At 41.2% G+C, this 21235-nt stretch overlaps 1 protein-coding gene across 3 annotated transcripts in view; it reads right to left on the bottom strand.

The window, feature by feature from the left end:
* The window catches only part of CCDC149 (coiled-coil domain containing 149), a 66006-nt gene that overhangs the window by 36711 nt on the left and 8060 nt on the right, over positions 1-21235 (bottom strand). For 2 of the 3 annotated variants that reach the window (XM_073342374.1, XM_073342376.1), the window contains exons 2-4: positions 17756-17917; positions 16503-16541; positions 5048-5155 (exon numbers count right to left, since the gene is read on the bottom strand). In XM_073342374.1, the coding sequence (XP_073198475.1) occupies positions 5048-5155; positions 16503-16541; positions 17756-17917 (309 nt within the window). Of the gene's footprint in view, positions 1-3854; positions 3992-5047; positions 5156-16502; positions 16542-17755; positions 17918-21235 lie in introns of those variants that run through there. The other variant, XM_073342377.1, reaches the window with a different exon arrangement.

Raw genomic sequence — 21235 nt, 5'->3', positions numbered from 1 at the left:
CAGCAGTAACTGAATAGCTTGTGGCTCACAGTCACAGTCAGAGGTATATCAAGTCACCACCAAGTCTAAACAGTCAATGACTGATTACAAGTTGAAGGACTCATCCCTGAAAAGGGCATCAAAACAATATCTATGCTGCTTTATGAACAGACCCTTCAATCCCCTAATTGTCCGAGATGTGTCTCACCTTTTTTTTAATTCAAACTTCACACCATTGCCAGCACTAGGGCAGCTGCACCAGCTGGTGCAGATAAGCTGCTGCTGGCATTTTTCTCCAGTACCACCACCTAACCCTGATGAAAACAACTCTAGATAACACTGAGGCAACCACCAGCACTCTACACCAGAGTTCATAACACTGCTACTGCCAGATAGCCTGTGACCTAGGCTGGAAATGAGGACCAATTCTGCACAGGCTTGAATTGTGGTAAAGGTCTCATACTGAGCAAGTAGTTTGAGTAAGGGAATTCTGGTAATTGGTAAGCTGATGTATAGGACTTCCAAGCCACAGCAGGCTGCTTGGCCCAGGGATGGGACCTCTGACACAGTGGGTTTTCACATGAGACACTTAGTTTGACAATGACTGTGTCTCATGTATGGGCAGTAATACTGTAGCAATTATTTTGGACACAACATGTTGTCCTATCACTGAACTATACCCTTAGCAGCTCAGCAAATCATTTCTCTGTCAGTGACTTGTGTGAGTGGGAATTAAAGTGGAGATGAGAGTCACCTCATCTCCTAGAAGCGTCTAGCCTTCCCCCCCCCCCCCCCCAATCAACTTCTATGTCTCCATTTAAGGCACGAGCGTGATCTCTTCAGGCCCTCTAAGTTTAAGGGTTTATTCTCCAAGTATCACTGTCCCAACGCTGGGTAGAAAAGGGGTTTAAAAATCAAGTACCCGGTAAACACAGTAGTTTTCATGTGTCAGAGCTGATAAGAGATTGTGATCAACCATAAGAGTAAATACCCTTAGAACTCAGTTGCTTGAATGCTACAGTGTAACTGTAGCTGTATTTCTTTAGCTGCAGCAACAAATCTTTCAAGAGACTTTTTGGAAATGTTTTACTGTTTGTGCCATTTGAGTTCTAGCTGAATAAATGGGAAAATTAGTCCAGTTAAAAAAGTCAAATACAAGCAATTTGCTCTTGTCTAACTGATTATGTACTTAATATCTAGAATCCACAATTCCCATAACAAGTACAAAGGTCATCAGTTAAAATCCCATTGCTAACCCAATTAACCGTTGTATCTCACTACTGGTGAGCACTAATGCAATTTGAAGGGAAAAAAAAAAAATCAGGCCATCAACACACTTCTCCTTAAATATCACACACCGGCTCTGTTGAGGGTATTTTTTTAATTCTACAAAACCCGTGTCATTGAGGGACAGGCTTTATGAGTCATGCATGTTCAAGCACAGGCAGAATTGTTCATCCAGCAGCAGCTTCACTGGCTGCAAAAGCAGCTGTTTGCTCATCTCTTGCCAGAAATAAAGTTGACGTTGACCCGGGGCCCTCCCTTGCTTTGGAAAAAATGGAGAGAGAAAAATGGCAGTATAAAAACGTAAGAAATTATTGTAATTTGTTGTTTTTGTATACTGTATTTTATCAGTTCTGCAATGCTGAGTTAACTCTTCTGCCAGCTCAGAAGAACCATCCCAGAACTTTTCCTACCAAAGCTAGGAGAGAGTAAAATATGGCAACAAGCAGTGGTTCTCAATCAGGGGTCTGAGGCCCCCTTGGAGGCTGCGAGCACATTTCAGGGGGGCTGCCAAAGCAGTAAAGCAGCCTCCCCCTCCCCCACTCCCGGGTCTGGGAGGCAGGAGCTATGGTCCGGGTGATTAGCAGGGGGCTGGGAGCAGCCCACTTCGCTTCCCTCACCCCAACCCTAGCCGTGTCGCTTGGGGGAAGGGATCCCCCCACCGCACTCACTAGTGGCAGCGGAGCTGCCCAGCGCTAGCCCGCTCCACTCCGCCAGCTCCCAGCCGTGGCGCTCCGCTTCCCACCACTGGTGAATGCGGAGAACGTCCCTTCCCCAACCTCCCCGCACTCACCGGCGTCGGGAAACGGAGCGCTGCCGCTGGGAGTTGGCGGAGTGGAGCGGGTTGTGGTCACATGGCTCTGCTTCCCACCGCTGCCAGTGACTGCCTGTCAGGGGGTGTGGATAGGGGTTGGGGCAGACAGAAGACAGCGGGCTGTGTAAGGGACGGGGTCCTGGGGGTGATTAGGGATGGGGGGGTCCTCTGGAGGGGGCGGCAGGGGACAAAGAGCAGGGGGGCCAAAGCAAGTTCAATATAATGCAGTTTCACATATAATGCGGTAAGATTTTTTGGCTCCCACGGATCACATTATATCGGGGTAGAGGTGTATATCAAAGATTGTGATGTTCTTTGAGATCTACTGATAAAAAGCTCTATATAAGAAATAGGCATTATTCATAATTATTTTCCTCCTCTGCAGATCACCTTGAATGCCACAATGTAGTCCTTCGTGGGGCAGTCAGATCATGAGCCATTTCTGGCAAGAACTCTGGGTTTTGATCTTTTGTATCTTCATGTTATGAACAGAAGGAGTGGAATAAAGTGGAGAGACTTTGTTAAACTTTTTTTCCTGAGGCACGGTCTTTCAAAAGCCATGTGAGCCAACATATGTATTTTTAGTTGACATCTTACTGTTCCTTGACTGGACTCAGAATTTGCATTAGTACATCCTGTAGGCATTTTCTGAACAGCACCTTTGACAAAGATGGGAAAGGGGTGCAGGGGAACATGAAAAAAGAGGTGGGGAGAGAGGAACACACAGATAAAAGGCAAGTCTGACAATCTAAGGTACTTATATAGACACTGTCACCATAGTATCAGAGTAGTTCTATCTATAAACCAACACCAGTGTGAGGTACAGCAGTAATATCCCCATTTTACAGAAGAGGAACTGAAGGCACAGAGCAGCTAAGTGATTTGCCTGAAATCAAAGGAAATCTTGTTGAAGGAAGGAATTGAACCTGGGTTTCCCATGTCCTAGGCTTGTGCCCTAACCACTGGACCATCCTTCCTCTGCAAAGGAGAGAGCTGGAGACAGGATGCTCTTACAAAATAAAAGTAAGTTTCCAACGATATATGGGGAGACATCATGAAAGAAAACAGAACACAAAAGGAAGCAAAGAAAATGGAGACAAGGGATGGAGCACAAGAGTGAAAGGAAACAAAGCAAAAACATTTACATAGATTTACTAGAATAAGCTACAGCAGCTGTTATAAGCACCTTATATCAATATAACTGCATCCAAATAAGAGTTTTACCATTTTATCAGTTTCTAAACAGATACAGTTATAATTGTATAAAAAGTGTGTTTAAGCCAGCTCTTAGGCCCCAGTCCTGCAAGCTACTCGAGTGGTGCTCCACTGATCATAGAGATACGCCAGTACGGGATTGAGGCCTTGTGTAATTTTTATTCTGCTCCCTATAAGCCTTGCTAGTTTTTAGTCCTTACTTGGTGTCCCCACCACCTGTTACAAGTCCTACCTTTCATTAGTTTGATTTGTGTGCACACTTTTGTAGACAGCTCCAGCTGCGAGTGGTACACACATTTAGCTTCAGCTTATAGATTTCAATTAACAGAAAACAGGAGTTTCATTAATACTGAACAGCAGTTTTCGAGCAATGTTCCATATACATTGCTAAACTTGGTAATAAAATAAATTGGTTATGTAAAGATAATTAGCAGAATGATTACTTAAAATTCATAACAAAATATGTACTTCAAGACCACTTGGGTCTATGTTTTTTTGAGAGAAAAATATAAAACACCTTTTTTAATCATATACTGAAATTCTACATTATTGCATTAGATACCATGACAAAGTTCCTCCTCTGCCTTTGTGGGTCCTGCACTTATTGGAGGATTTGCTTGCCTCGGAGATTCACAGCAGCCCTCAGTTTGGCCACTTTTGCTATTGGCTCAAACCTGCCGTTCACTCAGCTAACCTCATCACTGGCCAGCCTGAGAAAAAGGAAAGAAAAATCCCCACAGTCTCTGCTGATCCACCATGTGGGTCGGCGAACAGCCCAGAGACCTTCCCCTCTGGTGGAACCCACAGTCCAGGTAAACTCCCCCTGTGTCTGATCAGGAGTTGAGAGGTTTGGGGGGAACCCAGGCCTGCCCTCTCTACTCTGGGTTCCAGCCCAGGGCACTGTGGACTGCAGCTGTCTAGAGTGCCTCCTGGAACAGCTGTGCGACAGCTACAACTCCCTGGGCTACTTCCCCATGGCCTCCTCCCAACACCTTCTTTATCCTCTCCGCAGGCTCCTTGTCCTGGTGTCTGATAAAGCTTGTACTCCTCAATCCTCCAACAGTACGCCTTCTCACTCTCAGTTCGTACTACCTCTTGCTCCCAGCTCCTTGCACACATGCCACAAACTGAAGTGAGGTTCTTTTTAAACTCAGGTGCCCTGATTAGCCAGCCTGCCCTAATTGATTCTAGCAGCTTCTTAATTGGCTCCAGGTGTCCTAATTAGCCTGCCTGCCTGAATTTGTTCCAGCAAGTTCCTTCTTGTTCTGGAACTGCCCCTGTTACCTTACCCAGGGAAAATGGACCTGCTTAATCTGGGCCTAATATATCTTCCTTCTAACACTCTCCTGTAGCCATCTGACCTGACCCTGTCAAAATACTTTAAAATATCACATAACCAAGAAAAGATTAAAAGCTTGTCCAAATATATTTACAAATGGAAACACCAGGAACAGCATATAAAAGAGCAGAAGCTAATGGTGATTAACCCAAAACAGGATCCACAATAAATATTCAAAGAAAACAGAACAAATGTAGCATGCACAAAAAATATCATATCCAAGGAACCTAGGTTACTAGCATCCTGTGTAGGCTGTTTTTGTTTTCCTGTTTTGAGTATTTTTTGTAACCTCAATATTCTAGAAACTTATGAATACAACAAAATATTTCTTCATTCAGTTTTTCTGAGGAGCTTGTCTCTAGTCCAGTTTACACATTACATGTAGTCTTCCTAGTAAAGAAAAAAGTTTGCAGTACCTTGTTGTCTCCTTGTACTTCTCCCAGTCTTTGCTGCAGTTCTTTAATTTCTTCTCCCAGATGCTTATTTCGATCCCGAGAATCACTCAATAGTTGGGCAAGATTAGCCTAGGAAAGTTACAAAGTTATATTAGACAAAAGTGTGCTAGGTGGTGGTTGAGTGTAGGTGGTGGTTGAGAAGGAACCAGGGCTTTATGCACTACCTTTCAACTGTGTCTAGTTTTGTCAATGTTGTTATCTAGCCCCAACGTTTCACTAGAAACAGCATCAGGATTCTAGCACCTAAATTACTGCAAAATAATTAATAAAGTATGTGTATTACAAAGCTCCAGAACAGTACATAACAATAAAAAAAGGTGGGAATACCCACACTATCTCAGATACCTCTGAAAATAAAAAAAGCTTAATAGACAAAATCTGATATGAGATAGCTAAACTAACTGTTTTAAACATGGGTATAATTAGGCAAAAGGAATAACTGAGAAAGAGAGCTTTGAAGTGGGTGGGGTGTTCTCTCTGCTTAAATTCTATGTGCTATTTATAACGCAAATGAACTTCAGAAAATTTCTCCACATCTCCCCCAACAAGTCCCTACCCCCATTCATAGCTACTCTGGAAATGTCTTGTACATCAAAGTGGTGCAACATTTAGAAGATGTTGAGCATGATCTAACATTATTTGTTATTGCACGTTTACTGAAAAATATCAGATTAACTGAAAAATAATATTCTTCCACTAACATCCTCAAGATGTACACTCCTGAAAAAAACAAATGGTGTGTGTCTCAGAAGTTATCATTACTGACATCCTAAATATTTTGTAGAGTTAGCTACTCTTTTCCCCCCCTCATTCCTGTCTGCCTCTCTGTTCTGCCCCGGCCCCTCTCTCCAGGGACCGGCCCTTGCTGTGCCCCAACTGCCCCTCGCTACAGGAACTGGCCCCTCTCTTCCCCAGCCCCTTGCTCCAGGGACAGACCCCTACTGTTCCCCGATTGGCCCAGCCCTGACCCCTTGCTTCAGGGACCAACCCCTACCATGTCTCAATTGCCCCAGCCCCTCGTTCCAGGGACCAATCCACCCCACGCCCTGCTGTTCCCTGGATGTGCAGGCGAGTCCTAGGAGAGGGAAGAGTGAGTGAGGGGAGTGGAGAGAGAACAGATGGAGGGGGAAGGAGTGAGTGAGGGGTGGGGCCTCGGTGAGTGGGCGGGGCAAGGATGTTTGGTATTCAGCAATTAAAGCTGGCAATCCTATTTATTTCTCAGAAGACAACTTGAGTATGACCCAATGAAGCACTGTTTGGATCTGTGTGGAAAGAGCTTAGAAAGTAATGTCTAGAATTTGAGGCTATCCGCTGATTGGTATTTGCTCTGACCTCCATCCACCCCTCTCCCTCACTCTCACTGCTTTCCAGGATGTCCCCTTTTCCTTCCTCCTCAGCATTCCTCATCCTTCCTTTCTCTTTCCCTTAATCCTCCCCTCAGCTACTTAATACTTTTTTCTTTTTAAATAAAAAACGCAAAAGCTCAACGTGCGCACACGCACACACCACGGAACTAACACAATGTTTGACAACTATCACTGCGACTACTCTGCTTGTATGTTGCATCCCTTTCCCACACCCTTTGTCTTCTCTATGTCAACTGATCTACTCACCTAAATAAAGTTACTTCAGTGTTTACAGGATTAGGCTATTAGACTACAAGCAATTTGGCAAGGCACAGGTGCTTTTGAAAACTTTATCCTATGTGACTTTGGAACCTAAATCCAATTTTCACTTAGGTACATTTGAAATTCTAGTCGTAGTCTCATGCTATCTGGCCTTAGTCTGGCAAACCCGGTCCATATAGGCATAATGGTTTGCGTACAGAGATCTGATTGCAAGATCAGGACCTACGTATATGCAGTATCCAGTGCCATGGACCTGACCTGATTAGCGTCCAAAAATCCCAATGTAATAGAAATAGAACAAGAAAAACTCATTTGTGATTGTTGTTACAATAGTCAAGTTTGCTAGATCAGGTAGCCTATATCACGGCCAACTTCAAACTTTCAAGGAGAAACAAGAAGCCAAATACATTGGTCCTCTGTACTAGACAGACCATTGGTGAGATCCACTATGGCAATTCATGTGGTTTCTACTTTTGAGGTTAGAGGCTCAGAAGATCACAGTAAAGTTCCTTGTGTTTTTGGAAAAGATCAAAGTATTTTTAACTAGGGCTGTCAATTAAAAAAATTACTTGTGATTAACCGCACTGTTAAGCAATAATAGAATACTATTTATTTAAAATACTTTTGGATGTTTTCTACATTTTCAAATATATTGATTTCAATTACAACACAAAATACGAAGTGTACAGTGCTCATTTTATATTTATTTTTTATTACGAATATTTGCACTGTAAAAAAAAGGAATAGTATTTTTCAATTTACCTAATACAAGTATTGTAGGGCAATCTCTTTATCATGAAAATTGAATTTACAAATGTAGAATTATGTACAAAAAAACCTGCATTTAAAAATAAAACAATGTAAAACTTTAGAGCCTACAAGTCTACTCACTCCTGTTTCTTGTTCAGCCGATTGCTCAGACAAACAAGTTTGTTTACATTTATGGGAGATAATGTTGCCCGCTTATTTACAATGTCACCTGAAAATGAGAACAGGCATTCGCATGGCACTGTTGTAGCTGGCATCGCAAGATATTTACGTGCCAGACTGTGCTAAAGATTCATATATCCCTTCATGCTTCAACCACCATTCCAGAGGACGTGTCCATGCTAATGACAGGTTCTGCTCGATCACGATCCAAAGCAGTACAAACCTACACATGTTCATTTTCATCATTTGTGTCAGATGCCACCAGCAGGAAGTTGATTTTCTTTGTTGTTCGTTTGGGTTCTGAAGTTTCCACATTTGAGTGTTGCTTTTTTAAGACTTCTGAAAGCATGCTCCCTCTCACATTTTGGGAGGCACTTCAGATTCTTAAACCTTGGGTCGAGTGCTGTAACTACCTTTAAAAATGTCACATTGGTACCTTCTTTGCGTTTTGTCAGATCTGCAATGAAAGTGTTCTTGAAACGAACAACATGTGCTGGGTCATCATCCGAGATTGCTAAAACATGAAATATATGGGAGAATGCAAGTAAAACAGAGCAGGAGACATGCAATTCTCCCCCAAGGAGTTCAGTCATAAATTTAACACACACGTTATTTTGTTAACAAGTATCATCAACATGGAAGCATGTCTTCTGGAATGGTAGCAGAAGCATGAAGGGACATACGAATGTTTAGTATATCTGGCAAATAAATACTTTGCAATGCTGGCTACCAAAGTGCTATGTGAACACCTGTTCTCTCTTTCAGATGACATTGTAAAGAAGAGGGCAGCATTATCTCTCGTAAATGTAAACAAACTTGTTTGTCTTAGCAATTGGCTGAACAAGTAGTAAGACTGAGAGGACTTATTGGCTCTACTTACATTGTTTTGTTTTTGAGTGCAGTTACGTAACAAAAAACCCTACATTTGTAAACTGCACTTTCACAATAAAGAGATTATACTACAGTACTTGTATGAAGTGAATTCAAAAATACTATCTCTTTTATAATTTTTACAGTGCAAATATTTGTAATAAAAAATAATATAAAGTGAAGAGTGTATACTTTGTATTCTGTGTTGTAATTGAAATGAGTATATTTGAAAATGTAGAAAAATATCCAAAAATATTTAATACATTTCAATTGGTATTCTATTGTTTAAGTGTGATGAAAACTGCAATTAATCGCAATTAATTTTTTTGAGTTAATCACGTAAGTTAACTGTGATTAATCTACAGCCCTATTTTTAGCTGCTGATATGGCTGAAAACTGGGAATGGCTCAGATCTGTCTGTTTCAGAGGTTACATATTTCCTAAACAACATAACTATCCAACTTTAGGGCAAGAATTAACTAGTTTCTGATTTTAGTTTTCAGACAGCAACCTTTCAGCCAACACAACTCTTTTTCAAGGTCTTCTTCAGTAGAATGATTTTTTTCTGCATGCTAACAAATGAGTCATCAGTATACTGAATGGATCAAGCAGCTTCAAGATGCATTCTGTCAGTGGTTCAGAGATTACTGTCTAAGGGGCATTAAAAATATTTCAGGTCGTTTTCAGGACTTTTTCATCTAAACCAAAGTTGCTGAGGCTGAAGTTCTTCTAGAATCAATTGACTTGCAATGCTCTGATGCAAATGTTGCAAAAAGTGACTGAATTTCAATAAAGACGAGATAAGTGAGAGATTGAGTTACTTAAGAGGAATGCTATTCGTATAAATCTCTTAGAAATATTTCCATTTGTGAAATTCATTTCTGTTATGAACGTGAAGACATCTGCACACTCCAATACCATACGTAATTTGAACCCCTTAGAAGAACTGAATGTCACTAATCAGTGTTGACAACTATGACACTGGAGCTGTACTAGCTCCGAGCCAAATCCAGCTCCACTGAAGAACGGGTGTATGATCACACCCATTTATTTCCTACTAAAACATTTTTCTGGGATTGCAATCTCTGCTGCATTTTACTGCTTAATCAGATGAATGATTTAAGACAATGTAATTAATCTTTATATACACAACTGAGATTTTGGGAGAAATTTTTAAACAAAGGATTTAGACGCCAAAATAAAACAGCACTTTAACATGCTAAGAGCATCTCAATAAGCTAAGCACAGACTTGCCCCTTACTGCAAAGCTTCTATTTTACTCCTGTTAAACTGAAACAAATAAGCCACACCACCAATGAGTAATTGCTGGAGAATTCATTCCCCCAGCTTAGAGGTTCTGCACTACACACATTTTGAATTGTCCCAGATTCCGAAGGTTTTGGCAAGACATCATCAAGGCTCTCAGTTAAACATGCAAGGGGAAAGAATTTTGGAGCCTCAGATGCTCTATAACAGTGTTTCGTCAACCTGATGCTGCCTTCCTAAACTGCATCAAGGAGATCTCAGGGACTGGGGCCAGTCCACGGCCCAGTTGTTGAGAAACACTGCTCATTTCTAGTTAAGTACTCAAAACATTTTGGGGGCAGGAGGAGGAGCATGAGGGTGAATAAGGGCTTTATTTTAAGTTAACTTAATCAACTGAAGTCACCGCTAAAAAACCACCAGCTAATGAGATACTGGCGAGTGAATGGCTGCCAGGGAACAATGATTTTCATTCATTTAAATTTATTACTGACATGAACAGTATTTGAACCACTAATCAAGAGATAAGAAAAAAAAATCCTTATTCAAATACATTCTGGAACCATGCACTGTCCTTGTATAAGACTCCTTTAACAGTTTCTCAAGTCTAGCCATATGACTAAGTGTTATGCTCCTTCACATTACTGTATAAAAATGGATAGGAACACCCCTTTAACATACCTCAAATCTCTGGCACATAACTCTTATATGGCACTTAAAAAATTCTCCTCGGTATCCTTTAGATACTGCCGGAAAAGAGTGTTTTGTTTTGTTTTTTTTAAAGCGGTGGTGAGGGAATGGAAGGTAAACATCTGGAAAAAATATTCCTTTAAATATTTAGATACAAATGTGTAAAAATAGTTCATCTTTATCTTAATGTCTTAGAATATTCCCATTTCTCACACCCACACCTTCAACAAGGGAGAACAGGATAAAAGTCTCTTGAAACATCAGGTACACTTTAGGGCTGTGACTGATAGCAAGTTTAACTGCAATTTGTCCTCCTGGGCTTTCATATGATGTTGATGGGTGAGTTAACACAGAAATTTGCTTTTGCTTAGCAAGGGCCCCTGTTCACTTCAAGCTACAAAATTTGATTACCTCTGTTAGCACTACAATCTTATTAGAAACTAAACTTAAACCTCCTACCATCAGTCTTCCCCCAAAATCGTTTTGAAACTATGACGACCTGGATGTAGCAAACAAAATGCACCGTCTACAAGTCGCACATTCCCTTGGACAGAAAAAAGACCTCCACAGTGATGACCTAATAAAATAAATAAATACAGAACCCCTGGAGGAGGATCCAGGCTCTCTGAGATCAGTCATAGGGATGCTAGCACAGAAATACATCACCTAGGGCCTGACAATGTTTTGTTAAGACTTACTCACTTTTACTTAACCCTAATAACTTTCAAGACTGGAATTCAGAAATGTGGGGTATGTGTTTTTGTAAATACAGGGCTGATTAAAAAAATATGAAGCATGGATTTTTTCCCCCCATGCAAAGCTCTTTATAGAAATAAATATACCATCAAGGAGCTGTATCTAGGTTTATCAATTTAGAAACTACAGATATATAACCATTGTGGGTTTGTGTGCGTCAACCAAGAAATCCTTTGCATGTCAGCTCTGGTCCTCTGTAGCAGAGCACCTATTAACAGTTACCCAGATCTGTCCCAGTTGGGAAGGGCTGCAGAACAAGAGTACAGGTAGGTAACAACTGTAGCCTCCTTTAAGATGTCACTTGTTCCCAGTGCTCACTCCCACTCCTTCACCAATAACAGAGGACCTTAAGATTGCAAGTAGCTTTTATAACCAAGTTTCTAGAAGCACTGCTCAGTGGGAGTGTTCATTAAGGGCGTTTTTGTCCTCACATCCCAAACACATGCTGCTAGTGCGTCAAATATTTGTCAGATCTAGCCAAACAGGAAAATTTTCTGCTTAAATAAAGGCCTCCATATTGCCCAACAAGAAAATCCTCTCATGTGATGTTTTATGGGAGTCATTTCAGTTGCTTTCAGAATCTGAGATGAACAACTTTACCTCAAGCAGAAAGTAAAACAGAAAAACAAAATCTTTGTAGCCTTTTGAGAGTGTTATGATTAATGAACACTGGGCTGTTTTTCAAGGATATTAAAGTTTATCCATGGGCAAGGGTTCTCTATTCCAGAAAAGTAAGAAACTGAGAAAGGAGAGGAGCACAGGGAGCATGAGGGGTTGGGCCTGAAAAGATCCCAACATTATGAAAATGGGTACCATAATGACTGTTAGATTCAACTTTTAAGGGCACCTTTTCTTTTTAAACTACATTATGAGGAAAACAAAAACACTGTCACCCTATAGAACAAAGCTTACAACATTGCTAAAAATCCTAGTTTTCGACCTACATGTTCACAACACACAGAATGCCCTGTTTCTATAAGACTAAAGATATGTAGAAACCAGAGTACCTCCACTCTGCAGGTAGGATTCTTCTGAGCAGATGAAGTTTGAAATATACAAGAATACTGTTCTCTGAAGCATTACAAGGACAAAATCTTGCAGTTTTCCATCTGCCTCTTCGCAGTCAGGGAGTCACTCACCCACAAACCACAACAAAGCTGGTAGGTCTCATTTTATTACTAGTACTTGGCACATGAGTAGTGCTTTTCATCTTCAGACCCCCTTAACAAAAGGGAAATCACATTAATCAATCTTCACAACATCCATGGGTTAGATAAGGGATGATTGCTTACCTCCAAACGCTGCTTTTCTGAAGATAACAGTACTTGTGGCACTTTAGAGACTAACAAATTTATTTGAGCATAAGCTTTCGTGAGCTACAGTTCACTTCATTGGATGCAACCGATGAAGTGAGCTGTAGCTCACGAAAGCTTATGCTCAAATAAATTTGTTAGTCTCTAAAGTGCCACAAGTACTCCTTTTCTTTTTGCGGATACAGACTAATATGGCTGCTACTCTGAAACTTTTCTGAAGATGTTATCTTTCAGGATTTTCACTCATGGCTCTTAGCACTTTAGTGAAAGGCTAGCAGTACTTCCTGCACAAATCTGATGACAAGGGGCTGTAGTCACACTGCTCAGCTTTTTGACTAATTTTTGATAGTCAGAAACAGCCACCAAGCGTAACTGAATGGAGTTAGCCTTTAAACTGGATTCTGACAGGTGAAGGGGACATGCAAGCAGTTTAGAATCATTAAATCACAGATTAGGGTTGGAAGAGACCTCAGGAGGTCATCTAGTCCAACCCCCTGCTCAAAGCAGGGCCAACCCGAACTAAATCATCCCAGCCAGGGCTTTGTCAAGACAGGCCTTAAAAATCTCTAAGAATGGAGATTCTACCACCTCCCTAGGGAACCCATTCCTGTGCTTCACCACCCTCCTAGTAAAATAGTTTTTTCTGATATCCAACTTAGACCTCCCCCACTGCAACTTGAGACCATTACTCCTTGTTCCGCCATCTGTCACCACTGAGACCAGTTCCATCCCTCTTTGGAACCCCACTTCAGGTAGTTGAAGGCTGCTATCAAATGCCCCTTTACTATTCTCTTCTGTAGACAAAATAAGCCCAGTTTCCTCAGCCTATCCTTGTAAGTTATGCGCCCCACCCCCTAACCTTTTTCACTGCACTCCGCTGAACTCTCTCCAATTCGTCCACATCCTTTCTGTAGTGGGGACAGATGTGGCCTCACCAGTGGCAAATAGAGGGGAATAATCACTTCCCTTGATCTGCTGGCAATGCTCCCACTAAAGCAGCCCGGTATGCTGTTAGCCTTCTTGGCAACAAGGGCACACTGTTGACTCATACCCAGCTTCTTGTCCACTTTAATCCCCAGGTCCTTTTCTGCAGAACTGCCGCTTAGCCAGTCGGTCCCCTGTCTGTAGCAGTGCATGGGACTCTTCCATCCTAAGGTCTCTGCACTTGTCCTTGTTGAACCTCATCAGATTTTTTGGTCCAATCCTCCACTCTGTCTAGGTCACTCTGGCCCCATCTCTCCCCCCAGCTTAGTGTCATCCACAAAATTATTGAAGGTGCAATCCATCCCATCATCCAGATCATTAATGAACATGTTGAACAAAACCAGCCCCAGGACCGACCACTGAGGAAATCCGCTTGATACCGGCTGCCAACTAGACACTGAGCCATTGATCACTACCTGTTGAGCCCAATGATCTAGCCAGCTTTCTATCCACCTTATAGTCCACTCATCCAATCCATACTACTTTAACTTGCTGGCAAGAATACCGGGGGAGACTGTATCAAAAACTTTGCTAAAGTCAAGGTATATCACACCCACCGCTTTCCCCATATCCACAGAGCCAGTTTAGCCTTTAATATGAAGATATACCTATCTCTCAGAACTGGAAGGGACCTTGAAAGGCCATTGAGTCCAGTCCCCTGCCTTCACAGCAGGACCAAGTACCGTCCCTTATTTTTGCCCCAGATCCCTAAATGGCCCCCTCAAGGATTGAATTCACAGCCCTGGGGTTAGCAGGCCAATGCTCAAACCACTGAGCTATCCCTCCCTCTACTTGTCTCAACTTAGAAGGGAATCAGGTTGGTCAGGCATGATTTGTCCTTGGTGAATCCATGTTGGCTGTTTCCTGATCACCTTCCTCTCCTCCAAGTGGTTCAACAGTCAGAGTCCCTTAGTCCCAAAAGAGGGCATCTCCTGTCCCCTGCACTTATCACTCACGTTTGGGTGTGGTGTGAGCTCCAAGTTGTGAATCTTGGATGCTGCTATATTGTCGTGTCCAGCCCAGTGGTCTCCATGCTTGTCAGGGCTTCCTCAGCTGGGTTTCATCTACTCCTCCACCCTGGCTATGGGAGTGCCTTAGCCTGCTCTGTGGGCCAATATCCGAGCCCTGGGTGCAGGCTGTGTTTAGACCTATTCCCAACAGCAGCAGCTGTTTGCTGCCCAAAGCCAGCCTTATCCCAGCAACGCCCCTCTGCCACCCAAGTAGCCTATAGCCAACCAATCCTGTCCCCAGTGAGAGAGAGCTAAGCTCCATTTACGGAGTAGCACTTTCCTCCTCCAGTGGGAAGCAGCCTGATAATGGGAAAGCAGGAGTCGGATTCTGACCCAGTCCTCTGGCCAACCAGATTTGAGACAGAGGAGCCAGTTCTCCTCTCTGCCCTCTACTCTGAAGTTAAAGGAGTAGGTAAACATGGAGGGATGGCCCTTCCACACCGCTGACATGCATATGTGGAATGGCAGCTCCACAGGTGTCACGAGCACAATAGAGCCAGTAAACTCAGAATAAAAGTTGACATGTGGTTTTAATTTCACTCCAGTGCACATAGGCAGTATTTACAGTACATGTAAATCTTCAGCCCTTCAAATGTACTTCCTTCTAAGCGCTGTTTTCTAACCTTTCTACCTACATTATTATTTTCAGCACTCTTCTGACTTTTCTATAGATCGTTTTGAAGGGAAGTATTAGGCAGTGTTGCCGAAACTTATGAGTTCATCACAAGTCTCACCATATTTGGTGTTTTTTCCTAAAACGGCAGCTCCTGGAGTCAAGTGGTTCTATGAACATCTGAGTTACCATTTTAAAATTTAAATTTTTAAAAGGAAGTTTTAAGCTCTCTAGGTTTCAAAAAAAAAAAAAAATAGAAAATGTGACCTGAGTGAAGCCCAGAGACTCAAAACAAAAAGGAACCCATAATTTGTTATTTTTAAAACTCATGATTTTTTGAGGCCTGAGGTAATTTTTGAACATTTGGGGATATGGATTGGGATTTCACCTCTCTGGAGTTTAAAGGGAATATGAATTTAGGTTTTTAAATGCTAAATTAGATACTGAGAAGAAAAAACTGTTAATATGAATGTTAGGCACCAGGAGAGACTGATGACTGACTAAAATGGGGAGTCTCAAATTCTCAATAATGTGGGCTACATCTTAGAGAGACTGTTTCATGGACACCTTTCCTTTGGGCTCACCCAGACCACTACTTTCCCTCCTATCTGTGCTCAAATACTATCCCAGTGGCAAAAAAAAAAAAAAAAAAAAGCTAGCCCCTCCGTTCAAAGACAACAACAGGAAAATATTCATATATTTTTGCCTGGCATTAGTGCAACAGATGTTTTGCCCGTTTTGAGAAGTTACAATGGTTATTTCTGTTCTTCATTTCATCACACCCTCTCATTTCTTATATTTCTCAGTAGAAACCAAGATCCATCCTCATGCAACTGCCAGCTCTCTGCAGACCAACAAGTACTCTGTTGAGCACGGTCACTGAACCTCTAGCCTAAAATAAGTATAAGTAATTAATATAGCTCCACACTGAAACCCCCCCACAAAACCAGGAAACCATGCAATTGGAAAGAGCACCTAAACACGGTGTAAGTAACTGGTATACATGCAAAAGATTTCTAAGCCCCCTTTGACACCATGATACCCCTAATTGTTCACTTGTTTTAGGATACAAGAAATACAAATGAAGAGGTAATCTCAACTCTCTTATCCTTGTTGATTTCAGTTTAGGTAAAATGATAGGCATAATCATTTGCTCTATTAATGATAGCTCAGATATTTCAGGAGTTAGCATATTTAAAAGAAAGCACGAGTCACTGAAGACTTCATGGTCTTCCAATGTGAATTGGAATGTCCACTTGAATATCAGATTTTTTTTATTGACATCAATATAGTTTTAAGAGTTTGAATTCTCACAAAATAGTTTCTGTATGATGCCAACTAAAAACAGAAAAAGCCTACCTGTTTTCTTTTTTCAGGAGGAAGACAGGGATCCCCATCCTACAAATAAAGAGATACATTTTATTGGCAGCTTATTTCTAAAATCGGTAACCATATAAGCTTTGCGGCTCTAAGACTTTAAAACACCAGAATATATCTGAACCAATAGCTTTCAAAAAGTTGCAGTTTGATTAAAGACACTTCATGTTAACTTCAGAAGATTCTTTGAACTGGAGAGTTAAGATTTATGTACATTGCTAAAAACAGCATATCATACATTTGTGTTGCATTGTTCTCCATAACAGTGCATGACGTTACCGTGGCATAACACTGCAGTCAGTTTTTAAATGGTAGCCTGACTTTTAGATTAACCTCCTTGGGATTGGAATGGTCTTTGTTTGTGCCTTATACACAGTCTTGGCAGAATTTAATTTTTATTTTTTTCCATTAATTAATTTCCTGCAACTGTAAAAATAGTTAATTGAAGAAAATTAAGGGGAGCAGGTTAGGGCAGCATTGACAGCAAGGCTCCAGGGGGGTTAATGTACTGACTGCAGAGCTGCAGGATGTGCTCTATGCTGTCGAGGGGCCCAAGACAGCAGGTGCAAGGTGCGGAGGAGGCTGCAGTCCTGGCTTGGCAGAGCACAGATCCCCGGCCAGGGCTGTCAGGAGGTCAACTCGCCACTCAATGTGGAGGAGGAGGAAGAGCACCCCACGCTGACTGGCTCTGTCCCTGGGCAAGAGCCATTCAGCGGTGAGGTGGCTTCTCCCATGGCCAGAGGCTTGTCCTTCTCCTTACAGGTCTGGCCAGAGGTCTTTGCTCCACTGGCCAGGACCAGTGTCTTCCTTGCACCTTGCATCTGCAGAGGTCCAGTGTTATTGGCCCATTGTCACAGCTCCACCCACTCCTTTGACAGCAGGGCTGCAGAGGGCTCTGTGCTGCCACAGGGCCAGCGACACCAATCTCTGCAGGCACAAGGTGCAGAGGGGAGGCTGAACTTACAGCGACTGTTACCTTAATCGGATTCAGAGTGGCAGCTGAAACATTTACAAACATCTGTCGATTTAAATCGAATCCTGCCAAGCCAACTTTTATAGAGCCAACTACATCAGCGCTTAACAAATAAATAATGGTGGAATCGGGATCATACCATCTGGAAGTAGTATAGCAAACAATTAATTTTTACAGCATACACTGCACTCATAAAAGGAAAACACTTTAAATTCAGGTTCATTCTTGCCCAAATCACTACAATGTTCATAAAGTAACATACAATCAGCTCCCGGTATTTCTTTTTCAGTGACTGGTGTCGTTCCCGCAGCTGATTGGCCATAAGCTTGTACTGGTCTCTTTCCTGTTGACATGTGTCCAGTTCCTTGGAAAGTATCAGCAATGCTTCCTTTTTACTTTCTAGCTTTCTTTTACATACCAGATACTGCAAAAGAGAAAAGGGAAAGTAATTGGACAAAGCATTAATTCACAAGACTATGCTGAACTGAGAAGACTCAGTTTGCATTAAGAAAATATTTTAAAAGCAATTTATCTGTAAGGGTTTAGAGGTGTACGTTTGTGTCTTTCTAGGTTAAAACTGAAGACTTTAATATACTAGAATCACTGGGAAAGTATTTGCTGGACAAGAGAATCCTAAAATCAACTCTTAGGGCCAAATTATTCCAACAGTTTCAAGTCACAGAGTTTCCTGGTCATTTTCCCCCTAGACACCATCCATAGAAGCAGCCAGAGAATTCCACAGCTTAACCTGGATTGTGGCTTTTTGAGCATCTAGTAAAATGTTCCTAAACAATTCCCAATCATAATTACCTAAATTACCATTAATTTTTAGTTCTGTAATCAGTTCCTCTATCTGTCAAGTCTAGGTCTAATATAGAATTCCCTGGCATCGGTTGCAACACTTTTTGAGTTAGGAAATTGTCATCCATAATATTTAGAAATTCCAAGCATGTTTTAGTACCGGCACTATGAGACCTCAAGCATGTATCACCTAAATTGAAGTCCTCCATAATCACACAGCTCTTTTCCCCCCCTGCACACAATAGATACATGCATAAGGAGCTGGTCATTCTGCTCCCTAATGTGATTTGGACATCTGTAGCAGACACCAAGTAATACCCCATCTTATGCTTTATCTGTTTGCACCTGTAAGCATGCAGGATCATTTTCTTTTGAGTTATCAGGAACAGGTAATGCCATTTTTGGCAGAGTGCCACTCCCCCTCCCCTATCCCCCACTCGATCCTTCCTAAATAGATTTTAGCAATTGATTTTAATATTCCTATCATGGGATTCAAACCAGGTTTCTGTAACACTAGCTAGATCAAATTTATGTTCATAAATGAGCAATTCCAATTCCTCTTGTTTGTTACTACCCAAGCTCCTAGCACTGGTGTACAAGCCATTAAAGTTATCTACTAGTCTACCCCACGCCGCCACTTTCCCTTGAGCCCTTGATTTTGAGGGAGAAAGTGGGAGAAATTATGTATGTATTATATATGCATATATCATGCTTTTCTGTCATATCTGAATTTTAATTCTCAAAAAAAGTGTTTATACAACTTGCTTCAGTTTTTACGAAGTGCAGTCAGACTCTCTCACCGCACACGAGAGTGTGTCTGTGAAGAGTGCGTCTGTGAAGAGTGCTATATTTCTACTGTACATACTGTACAACTTGATGTTATTCACATATATGAGATGTGGTACTAAATACATTTTGAATTTGCCCTGTAAGAGACCAAACATCACAGCATTCATGAAAACAATTTATAGTTTCATTATATACTCTGACAAGAATATTTTGTCATTATGGGCTCTTATACAAAGCAACAGCATCAGCACTTCCATACTGTTCAAGTCAGTGTAGTTCTTCAGGACAAAAATCATTACTCATATATACTACTTGCCTGGAATTGACTTACTTAACTTCAATTTAAAATGAGTAAGGAAAAGGTTGGGGGAGTGTTTGATACATTAGCTGTACTAATGTCTTCCAAAAATGGCAAATGCTTAGTTGCAAAACCAAAAGGGAAATGAAAAGCAATTCCAAGAAGGATTTGAGCTCCTGGAGAGGACACTTCCACCTTGGATTAATTTTATTCCTGGCAGCAAAGAAATTGAAACACTGCCATAAATGTTCTGGATTATGATGCCTTGGCATAAGCCTCACGAAGGCAACTATACCTCTGTACTTGTGTCCTGACACCTTGAAAGTGGCAAATCCATGGTAAAAACCAAAAAAGCCATCCAGAATCTAAAATGTAATGCTGTCAGTTACTCTAATGACAGCGTAAACAATTCTAAACTTCAATGAACAATTGTGTTCATCCATTTCTAGTTTCTTTCTCTCCCTACTTTAAGACCAACCAAAAGTAAGGGATTTCTGTACAAGATTATGAATTGCTACTTGGAAGTAAAATCACAAGCCAAGAGTTATGACTTCAGGTGAATAAAGCTGTTGGAACAGAAAACCATCCTAATATACCATATGTATGAAAACATTTCTAACATATTCCTAATAAAGGAAAAAGATAAATAGAAGGAATTAAAATACTAACTCTGAGACCTGAGAATTAACTTTGACAGGCCCTTTATAGATATCTATAAAAGTCTGCCTCCAACAGTTTTGCTGATAAATCACTTGAATTTCAAACTTTTTCCTTTATGAAGGAGTCCTCTTTGAAGAGCTCCCTTTCCTTTATTCAGATGTTCTCATATACGTAAGCCCAACAAATTCCTTCCCCAAATAATTACTCGCTACCAGAAATGGCAATTGGACAGGTTAATTAATACATATAAAAGTGAAAGTAAACACAAAATTCCTTGTAAAAAAAGTCCCCATACTCATTTATTGACCAGCAACAAGGGGACTGGCACATGCAGTCAGCCTGATGTGGATCATAGAACTGATTAGGCAATGTGTATAATGAGAGGGGAGCAGCAATTGAGCACCTCATATCAGAAGATGTTCACAATGAGCAACTACTTCCAAGCACCACTATGACTGGCTGGGTAGAGCCAGTCTTAAGATTTAGGCCTTCAGACCATAAAATGGAATTACGAATGAAGATCTGTTAGTTACAAGAGCTACATGGTAGCCTGTAACTATACTGCAGTACAAATGCAGGCTTTCAACCAGTAAATATAGATCAAATGCTAAACAAAAATAGATCCTGCCATCCACGTCAGGCCTCCATTAGAAGTACATTCAGAGCATGAAAGAACATGTCACCTTTTATGGGGAGAAGGTAATTTACCCTTATCAATTAGGCTGACAGTGACTGAACCGTGAACAGATGGTGACAACTGTGTTCAGGGTCCAAATGAAAAGGGATCACAATGTCCTCCGCACATTGAGTCAATTGTGCTCTGACTTAGTGAATTATATACTGATGAAGAGCCATACATAAGAAGGTGGCTTGATATTTCTATGTAGGCATTTTTACCTTCTAAATGGATTTAAAAAAATAATATGGAGTTTGCTTCTGTGGACTTATGTCAAAAGTAAAAAAAAAATCTACAGTAACAGCCTATTCTCCTAAGCTTGATGATTCTCCAAAACTATGATTCTCCAGAACTATGTTCCCAATTCTAATCTATTTGTTTTTCACGTAATAATAAATTATATCAAGACAATTCAAAGTAGGCAAGCGAGACACTATACAATGCATATGCTTTTTACCAATTAAAAAAGGAATAATGGCCATAAAGTGAATGAGACCAACTGAATAACAAGAGAGGAA

The sequence above is a fragment of the Lepidochelys kempii genome, chromosome 4 (genome assembly GCF_965140265.1).
Source record: "Lepidochelys kempii isolate rLepKem1 chromosome 4, rLepKem1.hap2, whole genome shotgun sequence".
Lineage (NCBI taxonomy): Eukaryota > Metazoa > Chordata > Testudines > Cheloniidae > Lepidochelys > Lepidochelys kempii.
This window is presented reverse-complemented; position numbering and strand designations above follow the sequence as displayed.